The sequence below is a fragment of the Geotrypetes seraphini genome, chromosome 4 (genome assembly GCF_902459505.1).
Source record: "Geotrypetes seraphini chromosome 4, aGeoSer1.1, whole genome shotgun sequence".
In the NCBI taxonomy this organism is placed as follows: Eukaryota; Metazoa; Chordata; class Amphibia; order Gymnophiona; family Dermophiidae; genus Geotrypetes; species Geotrypetes seraphini.
In genome coordinates, this window is record NC_047087.1 from 233,358,593 (window position 1) to 233,378,133 (window position 19,541).

Below are 19,541 nucleotides of genomic sequence, written 5' to 3' on the forward strand. Positions count from 1 at the left end.
TGCTAATCTTAGTACAGGCTGTACCGTATTTTCATGTAGATAACGCGCACCCGTGTAAAACGCGCACACGGGTATAGCACGCGAAAAACACAAATTTATGTACAGAAATTTTTATATACCGCACACACCCGTATACTGCGCATGCTGCCCGACTCTCCTTTCGCCCGCCCCGACTCTCCTCTGGCCACCCTGACTCTCCTTTCGCCCGCCCCGACTCTCCTTTCCCCCTTGAAGTCCTGTCCTCACCCTGAAAGCCTGATGCCCCCCCCCGACGTCCGATTCACCCCCCCCGCAGGACCGCTCGCACCCCCACCCCGAAGGACCGCTCGCACGCACTCCCAACCGCTCCTGCACCCCCACCCTGAAGGACCGCTCGCACCCCCACAGCCTCCCGACCCTCCCATTATGTAGAAGCTCCTACCGATGTCCTGCTGCTTCCTCATGGCGGTCCCGACTCCCCGACACAATCGGGGCAAGAGGGAGCTCAAGCCCTCTTGCCCCAGCCAACCGCGGCACCCCCGACACGATCGGGGCAAGAGGGAGCTCAAGCCTTCTTGCCCCAGCCAAACGCGGCACCCCCGACACGATCGGGGCAAGAGGGAGCTCAAGCCCTCTTGCCCCGCCGACTCCCCAACTCCCCTACAATATCGGGCCGCCCCCAGGTGGGACCTAAGGCTCCCGGGCCTATTATGATTGGCCCAGGCGCCTTAGGCCCCACCAGTAGGCGGAGCTTTGGGACGGATGGGCCAATCCGGCCTCATTCCGTCGTTGGCTGCCTGCCGGACAGGCGAGTTTGACTCCCGTCTGTCCGGCCAACTACACAAAGGTATGGGGAAGGGGGGTGGGGGTGTCATGGGGGTCGGCCGGGGGGGTCGCGGGTCGGCTGGGGGCGGTCGGAGGTTCTTGGGGGGGGGGGGCGGTCATTGGGGGGAGGGGGGTTTGCGTCGAGGGCAGGAGGGCCTGGGATCCCTCCTGCCCGTAATGTAGTGCGGGGTGGGGGTAGGGTGTCGCCGTGGCCAGTAGGGTTTGGGCTCCCTCCTGGCCCGAACAACTAGGGGGGGGGGGTCGCCAGGGCCAGGAGGACTTGGGCTCCCTCCTGGCCCGATATTGTCGGGGAGTTGGGGAGTCAGCGGGGCAAGAGGGCTTGGGCTCCCTTTTGCCCCGATCGTGTCGGGGAGTCGGGGGGGCAAGAGGGCTTGAGCTCCCTCTTGCCCCGATCGTGTCGGGTGTCGGGACCGCCAAGAGGAAGCAGCAGGACACCGGTAGGAGCTTCTACATGATGGGGGGGGGGTCGGGAGGCTGTGGGGGTGCGAGTGGTCCTTCAGGGTGGGGGTGCGGGTGCGTGCGAGCGGTCCTTCGGGGTGGGGGTGCAAGCGGTCCTGCGGGGGGGGGGGGGGGGTGAATCGGACGTCGAGGGGGAACTATGTAAAAAAAATTTTGTACAATGCGCTCACGCGTATAATGTGCAAGGGTATGCGCGGTACGTAAAAACCACGTATAACACGCGCGTTATATGCGAGAAAATACGGTAATTCCTCTGCTTGGGCATATTTTGAAAGCTATGACAACTTTGCCAGATTTGGGGCAAAATCCATTATTATTATTATTTGTACCTTTCAGCAACTACCTTTGATGGCATTCCCAGTAGTCATCCTACAGAAGCTGTTTAAACTTTTCTGAGGATTTGGGGCAGTATAAAACAGCTCCCTGCTACTTGGCTAATACTCTCTAGTGAAATAAAGTAAGGAGTACCAAACAGATTTGAGTTCTTGTATTAATAAATGCCACAGAAGTAAAAAACACGATCCTTTAATTACAAAAGAACAGCAGCTTTTATTATTATTTATTGGTTAATTAACAACAAAAGTTGATCTGCTTTTACTTTACAAGAAAAGGAAATAAAGTGGTTACGGTAAGTTGTTTCCAAGAAAAATGGGGAACTGTTCTTAAAGTTTGAGAAACAATCTCCAACCTAAAACCTTTTATATATGGTACATGTACATTTCAGTAATAAATTATGACACAATGCCCTGTGCTACTTTTATAAATCTTTGTCACGAGTTTTTAGCAATTGGCATGAAGGCAAGGGGTAGGCAGAAGCATATTTGAAGGGGCATTTTTGATATGATGTCCAAATCCAAGTTTTGCGGAACATGCACAAAAATCCAGTAGCGAACATGACCATTTTCGTAGCAGAAAAAGTCTATCTTTTGGTTTCAAAAATGGCCATTTCTCAAATGTGCTTGTCCTCGGTGCATCTAAACTTTGGAACCATTTTCGAAAAAACACATCCAAAAGAAAACCGCACAAAACAAGCCACTGGGATGTAGGAGGGGGCCAGCATTTTTAGTAGACTGTCCACATAGACATTGCAGCAGTGGAGCACCTTAAGGGGCACTGTAGTGAACTTCACATAAAAAAGGCCCAGGTTCACATCTCACAATAACCACGTTTATTATCACATTTGATTAATCGCTTAATCCGAATTCTAAGCGATGTACAAATTAATAAAAACTACAGAGTAAAGGAAGACAAACTTAAATGACAGGTACCTAAACGACTAAAACAGTGTATGGTGAGCCTTCCAAAACCCACCCAAAACCTACTATACCCAACTGTTCATCACACCAATAGCCCTTATGCCTGTAGTTGTCACCTATATAATAATAATAATAACAGTTTATATACCGCAATACCGTTAAGTTCTACATAGTTCTATATAAGTTCTATATGTAGGTACAGTGAGATTTGGGTGGGTTTTGGAAGGCTCACATAGTTAGGGTTAGCAGATTTTCCATTTGGAAAATCTGGACCCCCCTAGACCCGCCCCATAGGCCCGCCCAGTTCCACCCATTCCTGCCCCATCATGCCCCAGTCCTGCCCCCAATCCTGCCCTAGCCCCACCCCCTCACGGCCTGCCCTCCTGCCTGACGGCGATTCTTAGAAGCTTTTCAAAACCCAAAGTGCTGGATTTTGAAAAGCCATCGGAATCCGCGGACATGTTCTCAAAAGGAGGAAATATCTGGGGAAATCCAGACTTCTAGGTAACCGTAAACATAGTCCATCTTAAGTGTAGTAGAGCGGGATATGGGTCTGAGTCCCCATCTCTAAGGTTTACCACACCGCCCACTAGGCTACTACAGGAACCTGCTTGCTGCTGTACAGGCCATAACATCTGAAGCTATTATTTAGGCAGGTATGCACTATTTTATTCACATCTTTGGCGTGTGTGATGAGGGTTCAGTGACTACTAGGGGAGCTTGGGGGGAGTCATGCATTCATTCCTCCAGTGGTCATCTGGTCAGTTTGGGAACCTTTTTGGCACTTATTTGTTGTCAAAGCAGGTGTAGCCCCAAATGTCCAAATTGTAAGTGGGGCAGGAGTGACCCCCAGTTACACTTGCCTATTTTGGCTCTACTTTCAAAATGGCTGCCATGAATGGGAAATGCTCCTGCCCTGACAATGCCATTAGACCACCAGGGATTGTAAGGTAATACCACTTGGGGGGGGGGGGGGGAAGGGAGGAGACTCTTTGCATTCTGTTTCGGTTTCAATTGAAACCAGGTGATGAGTTTCAGCTGCAGTTCCGGTTTCTGCTAAAAGTTTTCAGACCAAAACTGAAAAAAACCAACCCCCAAACAACAACCCAGTTTCAGTCCGCCTCTATCCCTGGGAAACAGAACAAAGCTGAAGATGTTTGCTATAAAAAATAAATCACAAAATGACAGTTTCCTAAACAAACAAACAACATGTAGTCTCTGCGTTTCCCTCTTATTGCAAGGGCATCAAATTTGTTCCTTGAGGGTCACAAAACAGTCTGGTTTACAGGACCATCACAGTAATTATGCATGAGATATGTCTGCCTACCCTCCTGCCCACATGGCATGCATATATATTGTGCATATCCTGAAAACCAGACAATTTTGTAGGCTTTGAGGACTGTACAGTTACATTAGTCTTAGCCTATACTGGCCCTTGGAATGTACTGTGGAAATCTTTCAAGAAACTCAAAAAAAGTTCTGCCTCATACATTTTGTACAAGATGCTTACATTTTAACGCTGACGGTAAAATCAAATTCATCATTAAACTGAGGATAAGGGACAGTGGGTGAAAGTGAACTGTAAAATGATTAAAGGAACTTCTGCAGCTTAGAATAAGCCAGTGGTCATTTGCGAGGTCACCATATTACGAGCGTCTGATGGAGTAATAATTGGAGCGGTATCAGATGTGGTCTCCTCTGGTTCACTTTCCTGCTCATCAAGGCTTTCTGTTATTGATGGAATGATTTTTATAACCTTTTCCTGAAAGTGTACCTGCCGTTTTTGATCCACTTTGTCCTCTGTATCCTGTGAGGATAGCATAACCTTGTTAACCCTTATAACGCTTCCCATCTGCTGTAAAAGTGATGCCTTTTTCTCCACGATGGTACTGTTGAATGTATAGGTTTGTTCTGTGTCTCCTGTGTATGTCATTGCCACTGCTGTGCCTGTAGGGTCTGCATATTGTTCTGTTTGGCCAGATGATTCTTTGGTTGTCTTAATTTTCTTTTGCTTACTTAAGAAAAAGTATGCCACTCCTGTAACAACAAGCATTGTACCTGAAAGGAGAAAACGTTTGATGTTTGTTATAAAACCAATGATGCAAGGAAGATATACAGGAGTTATACAATACAATACAATAAATCAATTTCTAGACCGCATAACCAAGTAGTTCTATGCGGTTCGCAAAGAGTAATAAAATTACATAAGGATCTGAGAGTGAGGAATCTAGTTACCTATGAATTTATTAAAAAGATACATTTTCAGTTGCCTTCTAAACTGAAGATAAGAATGGGAAGCCATAAGAACATAAGACTAGCCTTACTGGGTAAGACTAATGGTCCAGCAAGCCCAGTAGCCTGTTCTCACGGTGGCCAATCCAGGTCACTAGTACCTAGCCAAAACCCAAGGAGTAGCAATATTCCACACTACCTATCCTGGGCAAGCAGTGGCTTCCCCCATGTCTTTCTCAATAACAGACTATGGACTTTTCCTCCAGGAACTTATCAAACCTTTCTTAAAACCAGCTACGCCATCCGCTCTTACCACATCCTGTGGCAACGCGTTCCAAAGCTTAACTATTCTCAGTGAAAAAAAAATGTCCTCCTATTGGGTTTTAAAAGTGTTTCCCTGTAACTTCATCGAGTGTCCCCTAGTCTTTGTAATTTTTGACGGAGCGAAAAATCAATCCACTTGTACCCGTTCTACTGCACTCAGGATTTTGTGGACTTCAATCATATCTCCCCTCAGCCGTATCTTTTCCAAGCTGAAGAGCCCTAACTGTTTTAGTCTTCCCTCATATGAGAGGAGTTCCATCCCCTTTACCAAACCCAAATGCCTGAAATCATCATCATGCTGTGCATCTTGAAAGGAAAGTTGTCGCTCATGGAATTTATAAATTTACAGCCGTTGGCTGGTGGAAAAACAAACAGAGCATGGGTTTTTCTCAAGTGTTTCTGGGATGAAAAAAAACAAATAGATCTGTCAGATATTGTGGGGCCTGACTGGTGATAATTTTATAATACAAGCAACCCAATTTAAAAATAATGCGTGCTTCAATAGGAGTTGTATATAGGCAGTAGCATAGCTGGAACTACATTTTTTTATGGGGACCTATGTGGAATATGGGTGGGCACTAGGCACCCCACTCCTCTGCCACTCCTTTCTTCTTGCATGCTTTCCCCCAAAAGCTAGGCGGGATCCCAAATCTGAAGCAGCCCTCATCAGCTAATGGCTCTAGTGGCTTAAAGTGCTGCCACTGATGGCACCACGAACATGCTCATTTCTCACGCATGAACTGACCATGATCTGCATAAGTCACCCATGGCTACAGGTATGCCTTGATTTCAATTAGTTGAAACAAGTAAGTTGCAGACTGTAATCTGAGATCAAACAGCTTCATTTAACGCAAATAATTCCTCCAACAGTGTTTATTTCTTTTTAAACACTGGACCATCAAACTCATAGAGCCTCTTCTGTTAAACTGCACTAGCAGTTTCTAGCACGGGGAGCCGCGCTGAATGGCCTGCTCATAGAGTTCCTATGGCTCATAGAGTTCCTATGAGCGTCGAGAGCAGCGCGAGCCATTCAGTGTGGATTTCTGCGCTAAAAACTGCTAGTGCAGTTTAATAGAAGAGGGGGATAGGGTTTGGACAGACAAGCTGATGTATATCAAAAATTTATCCATTTAGTAGGGGTTAGGATTGTTTTGGGGTGAGACTTAAATTTATCTAGACAACAGTAAAGCTCAGCTACTGTCATGATAAATATATCTGTTTAAGTGGACCACCTGAAAAGGGTAATTTTTGTATATTGGCATTTAGGTTAATACTAAAGCAGGAAGGTATCTGTTTTTGCTCATAGAAACATAGAAAAATGATGGCAGAAAAGGGCTATAGCCCACCAAGTCTGCCCATTCCAAGTATCCGCCCCCCTGAATTCACTCCCTTAAAGATCCCACGTGAGCATCCCATTTGCTCTTAAAATCCGTCACGCTGCTGGCCTCAATCACCCGCAGTGGGAGTCTATTCCACGGATCCACCGCTCTTTCGGTGAAGAAGTACTTTCTGGAGTCTCCATGAAACTTCCCTCACCTGATTTTCAGCGGATGTCCTCTGGTGGTCGAGGGTCCCCTGATACAGAAGATATCATCTTCTGACTCGATGCGACCCGTGATGTACTTAAACGTTTCAATCATGTCTCCCCTCTCTCTTCGTTCCTCAAGTGAGTATAGCCGCAACTTCTTTAGTCTTTCTTCATACGTGAGATCCTTTAGCCCCAAGACCATCCTGGTGGCCATTCGCTGAACCGACTCGATCCTCAGCACGTCCTTACGGTAGTGTGGTCTCCAGAATTGAATACAGTACTCCATGTAAGGCCTCACCATGGATCTGTACAGCGGCATAATGACTTCAGGTCTCCTGCTGACAAAACCTCTACGGATACAACCCATCATTTGTCTTGCCTTTGGCTTAAAGCCAGCCAAAGATATCTGACACCCTAGATCAGGGATCTCAAAGTCCCTCCTTGAGGGCCGCAATCCAGTCAGGTTTTCAGGATTTCCCCAGTGAATATGCATTGAAAGCAGTGCATGCACATAGATCTCATGCATATTCATTGGAGAAATCCTGAAAACCTGACTGGATTGTGGCCCTCAAGGAGGGACTTTGAGACCCCTGCCCTAGATAAACCTTCAGCAATGCTGTCCCCAATAATGCCTTAAACTTGGTCACCAATTTTCTCCCAAATAATATTTCCTTAACTTCACCCCAGATGTCCAGCACCTTCCCTTCCCTTAGTTACCCCTCTTCCAGCTGTCCAGCATCTCCCCTTCCCTATTCCCACCTCATATCCAGCATTTTCCCTTCTCTTCCACCCCAGATATCCAGCATCCCTTTCTTTACTTGCTGCCTATCTTCCAAAGTGTCGAGCATCCTCTTCCTTTCTCCCTTTTATCACTGCTGATGCTATCCTACCTCCATCCTTGCCCAAACTGATTCATTCAAGCTTGCACCAAAAGTAAAGGCAGCATGGTGGTGGATCCCAATGCCCCTGATGCTAACTTCCTGTCAGATGGGGTGGAATCTGGCAGGCTTTGAGTGGGCATGCATGAATGCTCAAAGGCTTGCCACTAAGTTACCACTGACAGCAGCTTTAAAGACTGCTCTGCTGCTGTTAGACTGCCTATGATGGTGGTGCAATGCCCTCTCGCTCCTGCCGCCTCACAGCTGCCTTCTAAAAAGTGCAGTCTATAAACTAATAAACATAAACTTGTTCCCAGAATAAACTTGCACCACTCACACACTCTTCTACAGGAATCTCTGTTCCTTCTTAAACCATTCCATTCCATGCTCTTAGACTTGGTATGTTCACGGCATTCCTTGTGCAACACTAGTGGAGAGCTTGGATATATTGCTTCTTATGATTTTTATTCCAACCCACAAAAATGTAATACAGTAAATAGAAACAAATGAGACTTATGTTATGGCCAGGAAAAGAAACAACGGAGCCAAGAAACAGGCAAACTGGCATTTTGAACAATCCAGTTAACTATCACAGATGCTTTAGAACATTGCATTATTTACATAAGAATGCACATAGTAGTTAATATGTTTTGGTTTATGGAACTATAAGACATTAACAAAATTCAGGTGGCTATATCCACCCCTTTATATGAAACCTGGAGGCTCAATGTACCCTGAAATGTACAGAACTGCAGAATTTTTAGCATTTTGTGTGTGTTTTTGTTTATCATGCAAGCCTCCTTTTGAAAAAAAAACCCATCAACTTTCCACTTTCAAACCGTAAAAGTGGTAAACCTTTGCATACAGTTTACCAACCCCATCTTCTATTAAACTGCGCTAGCAGTTCTTAATGCAGAGAGACGCGCTGAATGGCTCGCGCTGCTCCCGACGCTCATAGGAACTCTATGAGTGTCAGGAGCAGCATGGGTCATTCAGCGCGGCTCCCCTCCCGCTAGAAACTGCTAGCACAGTTTCATAAAAGGAGGCCTAAATTTACAATTAATGAGCTGCTGTGATGCAATACTATGCAAAGCTGCTCATTAATTCAGCATCAAGCAAAAACCCAGTGAGTGAAGATGTACAAATATAACTATAACCTCTCTGAGATGTACTTATTTTTTTTTTTTTTACTATTAGATCCCATAGCAAAAGTTTCCCAGACAAATTTGCATCCATAGCCAGGTGTGTTAAATGAATAGTTATGTCTACTTCTTGCATGGCTGTTGCATTACACCATTTATTTATCTACTTACTAGTTTAAATAATGTTCCATCATTAAATTTCAAAATTATTTACAATAATCAAAATCAATAAAACATATAAAAAGAATTAGCATTGCCATCCCGGCCTGCCACATACCACCATGCCTTATAGCTCTTACAGGAACATAAAAGATCTGTAATATGTAATATCTGTAATATCTCGTAAATTATTTGATTGACCATCTCACTAAGTGCATTTTCTTGTTTCAACATGCCAATATCATCTGGCCTATCTAACAGCCAGCAATGCACTTCCTGGCTTATAATGCCCACATAGAATCTTAAGAACTAAAGTTAAAATTTTAACCTCAGTTCTTTCCTCCATCTGTTAAAAAATGTTATGCAAAATATCAAAGCTTCTCAGTGCTAATAATTTGGTAAATTGAAGATGGGAATGTACTTGCCTAATACAAGAGAAATTAAGGGCTCCTTTTACAAAGGTGCGTTAGGGCCTTAACGCGCGGAATAGCGCGCACTAAATTGTCGCACGTGCTAGACCTTACGCCAGCATTGAGCTGGCGTTAGTTCTAGAAGAGTAGTGCGGGTTTAGCGTGCGCTAAAATACGTGCTAAAAAGGTTTTTGCTAGTGTAGATATTTGTAACCAGGCATGAGGTAAATATTCAAAAACATTTATGCAGTTATTGTCACCACTGACCAGATAGATTTTGGGACATATTTATCAACATGGTCTACTGTTAAGACATATAACAGCGGGATATGTATTGGCCCGCTCTCTCTCCCCCATCCCACCAACACTTAAACTCTCCCTTCAATAACCACACCTCTCACGTATATGGATAAATAGCCGCAGCTCTGTTTATTAACAAACCAATAAATTAACACTTACATAACAAAAACAGTTTCCCGAGCTATACCTTAACCAATACCAATAATATTCGGCCCCCGATCCTGCCATGCCAGCAAGGGTCTGGGGGGTGGCATGTCCCAACATGCCCCTTTAACCATAGTACCAGAACCCGGGCACGGCTCCCTGCCGGCCCCCCCCGCTCATCTCCTGATGAGCTGTACCATACCGTAGCTCGGGATAACCGCCTACCGAAATTCTACTGTCAACCAAACCAGACCAAAAGAGGGCGGGAGGGTGGGCAGGAAAAGCCGCCTCGGAGGACCCAGGAAGACACCGGGTCCTCCGAGGTCCAGGCTTTATCTACTCCTCCCCGCCTCCTCCCTCCTATCAGGAGGCAGCCCCGCAGCGGGAATTACAAACCCGCCTATCCTGAGCTGCCTCCTGCTCACCTACTCCACCCCCCCCTCGCGCGGAGCGCTCGTCTCGATGGGAGGCCGCGCGGGCCCTCCATCCCCGCGTTACAGCCGCCCATCGAGATGAGCTCTCGGGCTCTCCTTAACAGCGGGATATGTATTGGCCCGCTCTCTCTCCCCCATCCCACCAACACTTAAACTCTCCCTCCAATAACCACACCTCTCACGTATATGGATAAATAGCCGCAGCTCTGTTTATTAACAAACCAATAAATTAACACTTACATAACAAAAACAGTTTCCCGAGCTACACCTTAACCAATACCAATAATATTCGGCCCCCGATCCTGCCATGCCAGCAAGGGTCTGGGGGGTGGCATGTCCCAACATGCCCCTTTAACCATAGTACCAGAACCCGGGCATGGCTCCCTGCCGGCCCCCCCCCGCTCATCTCCTGATGAGCTGTACCATACCGTAGCTCGGGATAACCGCCTACCGAAATTCTACTGTCAACCAAACCAGACCAAAAGAGGGCGGGAGGGTGGGCAGGAAAAGCCGCCTCGGAGGACCCAGGAAGACACCGGGTCCTCCGAGGTCCAGGCTTTATCTACTCCTCCCCGCCTCCTCCCTCCTATCAGGAGGCAGCCCCGCAGCGGGAATTACAAACCCGCCTATCCTGAGCTGCCTCCTGCTCACCTACTCCACCCCCCCCTCGCGCGGAGCGCTCGTCTCGATGGGAGGCCGCGCGGGCCCTCCATCCCCGCGTTACAGCCGCCCATCGAGACGAGCTCTCGGGCTCTCCTTAACAGCAGGATATGTATTGGCCCGCTCTCTCTCCCCCATCCCACCAACACTTAAACTCTCCCTCCAATAACCACACCTCTCACGTATATGGATAAATAGCCGCATCTCTGTTTATTAACAAACCAATAAATTAACACTTACATAACAAAAACAGTTTCCCGAGCTACACCTTAACCAATACCAATAATATTCGGCCCCCGATCCTGCCATGCCAGCAAGGGTCTGGGGGGTGGCATGTCCCAACATGCCCCTTTAACCATAGTACCAGAACCCGGGCACGGCTCCCTGCCGGCCCCCCCCCGCTCATCTCCTGATGAGCTGTACCATACCGTAGCTCGGGATAACCGCCACAAGGCCTGCAAAACAGGCCTCCACCCAAAACAGGAGCTGCGACTACACACCCGCGACAACAAGGTGAGACTCGCAACAGGTGGCAAAATCATCCAGCAGCAAGTCACACCCCACTGCCGACAAATGAACCTGATCCCGTGCATACAATCCCTTACAAGTTACATCTACCCAAGAATGTTGTATCTGCAACCCCCCCATACTAACCACCCATTTAGCCACCTGTCTATTAATTTTAATCAACCCTCGAGTCCATCTGCGCGACTCTAATCTGCGCGGGCGGGGAATGATATCTGACCATACCAGCCGCAAATGGGGAAACCAGTCCAGTACACAGCGAAGGTCATCTTTAATACGGTCAATGAGCTGTTTAACCGTCATGTTGTCCACATCGTTGCCGCCTAGATGAACCAACAGGAGATCTGGCCGACGGGAATTAGGACGCTGGCGAGCCATCAAGGGAAGAAGCTGATGCCAGCGCATCCCCCGCTGCCCCCACCAGGATACACGGACTCCCAAGTTCTCCAAGCCCAAATGCCGTCCACCGGGGCGGATAAGTGCCCGCTCCCCAGCCCGATGTATAAATGAGTGGCCCACAATCCACACAGAACAAGCCCGGGATACTGAGGCTGCAAAACAAAGAACACATTAAACCCCATTCCCGACATTCCCTGGTAACTGTTAGTGAAATAAGGTGCCCAGGCCCATGCACGAACCCCGAAGCACTCCCCCCACACCCTAAGGAACTCAGTCCCTATCCGGCCTTATATAACCCCTATAAGCCCCAGAGGACCAACGCCCTAGGCGTCGTATACCCTCAACAGACAATCCCGCAGCATGGGCACTAGTCACAGCCCCAATGCGGAAGGAGTGAGTCCCATAACGTGCAGGCAGCTCGCCACAGCTACCAAGAGCCAGTCGGAGAACTGCCAAAAACTGATAGCGCGTGAGAGAAGAACCATCTTCATGTAGGAATAAGGGACCTCCCCCCTGAACCCGCACCTGAAGGAAATTACTCATCAAAGTAACAGGACAGGACAAACTGCCAGGGATCGGATGTAGGACCAGAGAATGGCCTCTACCTGTTTGATCTGTTTTGGAGCGCGCCAGAAAGAGCCGCAAGGTGGGACCCAAAAAACTAACATGCCTACGCTGCAACCCCTGAGTCCCCAGCAACTCACCCACCCGCAGCGCTCCGAAAAACGCCACTGAGAAAGCTGCTTGAAAAAGCCGCCCTTCCAAGGGGGAGCGAGTAATCTCCGGCAATGCTGCCAGGAGACGGACCAACAAGTCGTGTGTGATGGGCAAACGGCTATCCGGAGGACGCGGCACTAATCGCCCCATGGCGGTCAGCATGCGACGCACTAAGAACCCCGACATAGGGCAGTCCCAACCAAAAGCTCTGCAGAAAAAGGCAAAGCCCGCAAGGCGCCCAGAAACCGAACCCCGGGAATCGCCAGATCGGAAAGCATGCAACACATATTCAACCAACAACGTTTCCGACACTGAACCTGGGACCCAGCCTCTCGACTCCATAAAGGTGGCCACCAGGTGGAAGCCGGCACTGTAATGAGTCCATGTCGACGCAGCTACTGACATGCGGAGCATCTCCCAGACTTCATCTTGACCAGGTCCCATAAACCTTCGGGCATCGGTGTACCCTCCAGGCTCGCTTTCGGAGCAAGGAGCCGAAACTGTGAAAAACGAAAGCGAGACAATGAATCAGCAATTGAATTCTGGGACCCTGGAACATGACGCGCGCGAATAAAGAGATTCAATTGCAGGCAACGCAACACCAATTCCCGAATCAACACATTGACCTCCAAACAACGCGCGCTCAGCTTGTTCACCACCTCTACTACACCCTGATTATCACACCAAAAAACAATCCGCCTGTCTCGTAACCGCGCAGGCCAAAGAGCACACGCTACCACCAAAGGAAACAGTTCTAACAGCGTAATATTACGTGTAACACCTTGAGCTCTCCAAGTCTCCGGCCAACGCGCCGCACACCACTCGCCCTGACAATACAGTCCAAAACCAAGACCTCCTGCAGCGTCGGAAAACAGCTCGAAATCGAAATTAGCCACCTCTAGGGCCTGAATTCGAAGAGTGCCATTGAACCCTCGCAAAAATGTATCCCACATACTCAAATCGGCACGCACGCCAGCAGACAGCCTGATAAAATGCCTTTTATTACTAACGCCCGAAGTAGCGACCGCCAATCGTCGCAGAAATGCTCTGCCCATGGGAAGCACCCGGCAAGCAAAATTGAGGGACCCCAACAGTGACTGTACAGTCTTCAGGGTCACCGACCGCGATTGGAGAACTTGTTGAATCAAAGCTAGCAGTTGACCGATTTTACCCTCAGGAAGCCGAGTAACCATTGCCTCCGTATCAATTTCAATGCCCAAGAATGTAAGTACATGCACCGGACCCTCCGATTTGTCCACCGCCAAGGGAACCCCGAACTCCGCTGCCATATACTCAAAAACACGCTTCAAATGTGCACAATCATCGGAGGCCGGAGAACCCACGAAAAGGAAATCATCCAAATAATGCACCACTGAATCCAAGCAGGACCGTGAAACCGTAACCCAGTGGAGAAACGAACTGAAAAGCTCAAAGTAGGCACATGAAATGGAGCAACCCATAGGCAAGCATCGATCAAAATAGTAAAACCCCTCAAAGCGGAAGCCCAACAAAGGGTACGAATCTAGATGGACCGGCAAAAGGCGAAACGCCGCCTCTATGTCTACCTTAGCCAGCCATGCCCCCCTACCGGCGCGCAACACCAGGCGCACCGCACTATCAAAAGAAGCGTACCGCACCGAGCAAAGATCCGCCGGGATGCCCTCATTAACCGATGCTCCCACCGGGCGAGACAAGTTGTGAATCAGCCGAAACTTCCCAGGCTCCTTCTTGGGAATCACTGCTAAGGGTGAGATAATCATAGAAGGAAAGGGGCGAACCCGAAACGGCCCCGCAATTCTTCCCAACGCTATTTCGCCATCCAATTTTGCCTGCACCACCTCCCTTAAGTGACGTACTGAAGACGCATTTTGTACCCGACATTCCCGCAATTCACCCCGAAAAGGAATAGGGAAACCCTCTGTAAACCCCTTTTCAAGCTGATCCGCAGCCGCTCGATCCCCGTAGCGCTGTAACCATGGACGAAGGGCCGCCACCCGGACTGGCGTGGGCAACATGCCCACCACCCTACGCTTTACTGGGTCCCAACGAAGCTCCACTCCCTTTTTTGGGGCATTTGAGGGCGGAATGCGCTTGACCACAGACTGAACAGGCATGCCGGAATCTACAATCAGTGAAGGCACAAGTAGCCTGGTTGAAGCGCCAACACACTCCCGCACTCCCTCCTGCAAACCCCCCAACTGTGGGCCGAAAGGACCGTCCACTACCCACTCCCCCGGGGGACCTGCTGGGAACCTGAAACGCGGAACCGGACCGGCACGCCATGTGTGTTAACCACAAGTTAACATCCTGCGTGCCCCAGGACATGAACCCATTCTCCTCCATTTTGTCCCGGAAGGCCTCGTCGTAATTGAGCCACAACCAGCCCCCGAAACGTTGGTAGGCATCCAACACCAAGTCGGCATAAGATAATAAAAGCCCGTAGTCCTGCGGTCGCGCCCTACCCCAAACACTTGCCAAGCGCAAGAAGGATCTAATCCAATTAACAATGTTCCGTGACACCGGCACCACTTTGGACAACCCGCTCTCCTTCTTATCTTTCTTTTTACTCCTACGGCGAGACCTGCCTTCCATTAAGCGGAAGATATCTACGCAAGCGCGCTTCCTAATCCTGTGACGCAATCTTTTTGGAACCCTCTCCCAAAGCTCCGACAATGCCACTAACGCCAGAGCACCTCTTGCCTGCGCCCCGGACGGCCCCGCCTCTCCGCCACCCGTCCCCCCTCCCACCGGTCGTGCATGTGAAGACGCAGAAGAATTAGTAGAAGAAGTAGACGAGGACGAAGAGGACGACGACGACGAGGATACACGCCCGCGCCTACCCCGATTTTTACGCTTTGACTTAACCTTCTTACCCCCAGCAGCAACCACAGGCGCCATATTACCCTGAAGCGGCGGGTCCAGCACTCCAGCCTGATGATCCACGGCGCCGTCCGTAGCAACCGCTCGCTCAGCCGATGGCTCCCGAGCATCACCAGCAACAGCCTCGCCAGCTCCCTGCTGTGCCATCACTCCAGGAGACTCGCCATGCTCCGCTCTCGCCCACTCCAGCCTCTGCGAAGAAGGAACGTCTACTCCAGCAATCGGGACCTGTAAAGAAAAACCAGACAGAGGAGCAGCAACCGACACTCCCCCGCTCCCTTGTACCCCAAAGCCCTCATGACCCCTGCCTCCAGCAGCCCACCCCTGGCCCTGCCCAGGGTGCCAAGCCACTCCCGGCACCGAACCCCATGGAAAGGACGAGCCTGCTGAGGGGCCGCCCGACATCCAAGGGGGTATCCCCCACACAGACCCCCAGGGATTCAAACCCCAGGAAGGCCCTGCCCCGAGTGGACCCATGAGCCGGTCACTGTCTGCTCCCACCCCAACTGGCCCTGTGTCTCCCACAACACTGGCCTCATCCCTCTCTCCTGCTACAAAAGGACCAGGGGCAGATGCAGAAGGGCTGTGCTGCCGATGCAGTCTGCCTCCCACCACACTGGCCAACCCCCTCCCTCCTGTTTCAGAAGGCCCTGGGGCAGACATCGAAGGGCTGTGCTGCCTATACTGTCTGCCGGCCAAAACCGGCAGACTGGAAGGCCTCCACGCCGATCTCCCTGCACCGCGGATTGCGGTGTCACGCGGTCTCCTGGCGGCTGTTCTCCCCCTCCCCCGCACAGGAACGGGCACTGTAGGCCCCGCACTGTTCCTTGAAGCCCTGCCTCCCGCATCGCCCAGGCCCGCCCCCGTCACCACGAGGGCCGAGAGTGCAGCCGTTTTAGAACGGCGCGTCGGCCTCTCCCTCTCCCCACTGTGGCCGACTCCCACCTGTTCGTCTTCGCTGAGGGAGTCGCCAGCGAGTAGGGAGATCTCCGCCGCGCCGTCTGAACCTGCCATGCTCGCGCCGCCTCGGAGGACCCAGAAACAACAGGAAAAGCCGCCTCGGAGGACCCAGGAAGACACCGGGTCCTCCGAGGTCCAGGCTTTATCTACTCCTCCCCGCCTCCTCCCTCCTATCAGGAGGCAGCCCCGCAGCGGGAATTACAAACCCGCCTATCCTGAGCTGCCTCCTGCTCACCTACTCCACCCCCCCCTCGCGCAGAGCGCTCGTCTCGATGGGAGGCCGCGCGGGCCCTCCATCCCCGCGTTACAGCCGCCCATCGAGACGAGCTCTCGGGCTCTCCTGAAACATAGAAACATAGAAATAGACGGCAGATAAGGGCCCACGGCCCATCTAGTCTGCCCACCTTAATGTCCCTCCCCTACCTTTGCCCTGTGAATAGATCCCATGTGCCGATCCCATTTGGCCTTAAAATCAGGCACGCTGCTGGCCTCAATCACCTGTAGTGGAAGACTATTCCAGCGATCAACCACTCTTTCAGTGAAAAAGAATTTCCTGGTGTCACCTCGTAGTTTCCCGCCCCTGATTTTCAACGGATGCCCTCTTGTTGTCGTGGGACCCTTGAAAAAGAAGATATCTTCCTCCGCCTCGATGCGGCCCGTAAGATACTTGAACGTCTCGATCATGTCCCCCCTCTCTCTGCGCTCCTCGAGCGAGTATAGCTGTAATTTGTCAAGCCGTTTTCGTATGGTAGATCCTTGAGTCCTGAGACCATCCGGGTGGCCATTCTTTGCACCGACTCCAGTCTCAGCACATCCTTGCGATAATGCGGCCTCCAGAATTGCACACAGTATTCCAGGTGGGGCCTCACCATGGATCTATACAATGGCATAATGACTTCCGCCTTACGACTGACGAAACCCCTTCGTATGCAGCCCATGATTTGTCTTGCCTTGGACGAAGCCTGCTCCACTTGATTGGCAGACTTCATGTCCTCACTGACGATTACCCCCAAGTCTCGTTCTGCTACCGTTTTTGCTAGGATCTCGCCATTAAGGGTATAAGACTTGCATGGATTCTGGCTGCCCAGGTGCATAACTTTGCATTTTTTGGCATTGAAGTTGAATTGCCATGTCCTAGACCATCGCTCCAGTAGGAGTAGGTCGTGCATCATGTTGTCGGGCACTGAATCTTCGTCTGTTGTGCATTTGCCCACTACATTACTAAGTTTGGCGTCATCGGCGAATAATGTTATTTTACCTCAAAGCCCTTCTGCCAAGTCTCTTATAAAGATGTTGAATAGGATTGGGCCCAAGACTGAGCCCTGTGGTACTCCACTAATCACCTCCGTCATTTTGGAGGGGGTGCCGTTCACAACCACCCTTTGGAGCCTACCTCCAAGCCAGCTCCCAACCCATTTCGTCAATGTGTTACCTAATCCTATAGAACTCATCTTGCTCAGTAACCTGCGGTGTGGTACGCTATCAAATGCTTTGCTAAAGTCCAGGTACACGATGTCCAGGGACTCCCCAATATCCAGCTTCCCCGTTACCCAGTCAAAGAAGCTGATCAGGTTGGATTGGCAGGATCTCCCCTTAGTAAATCCATGTTGTCGGGGATCCCGTAGATTATCCTCATCCAGGATTTTATCTAATTGGTGTTTGATTAGAGTTTCCATTAGTTTGCTCACTATCGATGTTAGACTCACTGGTCTGTAGTTTGCTGTCTCCATCTTTGAGCCTTTCTTGTGGAGTGGAATGACGTTAGCCGTCCTCCAGTCCAACGGGACGCTGCCTGTACTAAGGGAGAGGTTGAAGAGCGCGGACAGTGGCTCCGCCAAGACATCACTCAGCTCCCTAAGCACCCTGGGGTGCAGGTTGTCCGGCCCCATTGCTTTGTTAACCTTGAGCTTTGACAGCTCACCGTAGACACTGCTGGGCGTAAACTCAAAGTTACTAAACGGGTCAACTGAGCCAACCCTTGTCTGTAGCTGAGGGCCGAGCCCTGGCGCTTCTCGGGTGAAGACTGAGCAGAAGTATTCATTTAATAGTTGGGCTTTTTCCGAATCCTTTTCCACATAGTCTCCGTCTGGTTTCCTAAGACGTACAATCCCGCCTGAGTTTTTTCTTCTATCACTGATATACCTGAAGAAGGATTTATCTCCCTTCTGGATGTTCTTTGCTAGAGACTCCTCCATGAGGAATTTAGCCTCCCTGACTGCTGTTTTGACGGCTTTTGATTTGGCCAGGTAGTCTGCTCTAGAGTCCTGCTTCCCTGATTGTTTGTAAGAGATGAATGCTTTTTTCTTCTCCTTGATCAGGTCTGAGATCTCTGCAGTAAACCACTGTGGCTTATTGTTCCTTCGCCGTTTACTTACTGATTTTACATAGCGGTTTGTTGCTTCTTGTATGGTTGCTTTCAAAGTCGACCACATGTCTTCCACGTTATCGGTTTCTTCTTGGCTTTGTAGCGCCTGGTGAACATGCTATTTTACCACTAACTAGTGCTATTTTATACCATGAGACCTAGTTATTAATAACTGGGGTTAACAGTAGGGTTACCAGATGTCCGGGAAAATCCGGACATGTCCTCTTTTTAGAGGACTGTCTGGGTGCCTAGATGGACTTTCCAAAACCTGGTAGTTTGTCTGGGTTTTGGAAAGCCCCGATCTCCGGCTGCGTCTGGAAGGCCTCTGAGCATGCACGGATGATATCACATGCCCTCCAGACGTAGCTCAGAGGTGGGAGAAGAAAGACAAGGGTTTTTGTGAGGGTTTTTTTTTTGGGGGGGGGTGGGACTGGGAATGTGATGAGGCAGGGATGGGGCTGGAGGTGGGGCTGGGGACGGAACGGGGCATAGCCATGTGTCCTGGTTTCTACCACAGAAAATCTGGTAACCCTAGTTAACAGTAAAATAACATGTCTAAACAGTAACCCATGTTATAACTTCTTCCTTTGTCTAAAATCCATGACAGTTCTATGTATAAAAATTTGTTTGTTCTGTTTCAAAATGGCCAAAGCTGTACACCCAAAAATGAAGAGAGATTTGGGTTGGGCGAAGGGTAGGTTAAAGACATGTAGTTTGCATGTTTACTTTGGGGGAGGTAAGGAATTCATACTGGCAATGGAGGAAAAGGGTTTAGTTTTGCATTAGTGTCTGCAATTTTGGGGGGTACCCCCTTCTGTCTTGCATGAGTGTTTATTCCTTCCTATAATGTTTACTGAAGTTTCTTTCTTATATGTGCCTATGTTGGGTTTTTTTAAAAAAATGTCTTTATTAGCAATTGCAAAGGGAACATAGAACCTGGTGCC

The 19,541-nt window shown here is 49.7% G+C and overlaps 2 protein-coding genes across 4 annotated transcripts in view; both read right to left on the reverse strand.

Annotated features, from left to right (window-relative positions):
- RASSF4 (Ras association domain family member 4) overlaps window positions 1-19,541 on the reverse strand; it is a 276,069-nt gene that overhangs the window by 176,833 nt on the left and 79,695 nt on the right. The window lies entirely within an intron of this gene.
- Window positions 2,915-19,541, reverse strand: part of TMEM72 (transmembrane protein 72) — a 96,514-nt gene continuing 79,887 nt past the window's right edge. For all 3 annotated transcript variants that reach the window (XM_033943465.1, XM_033943464.1, XM_033943463.1), the window contains one exon: window positions 2,915-4,598. In XM_033943465.1, the coding sequence (XP_033799356.1) occupies window positions 4,150-4,598 (449 nt within the window). In that variant the 3' untranslated portion in view covers window positions 2,915-4,149. The remainder of the gene's footprint in view (window positions 4,599-19,541) is intronic.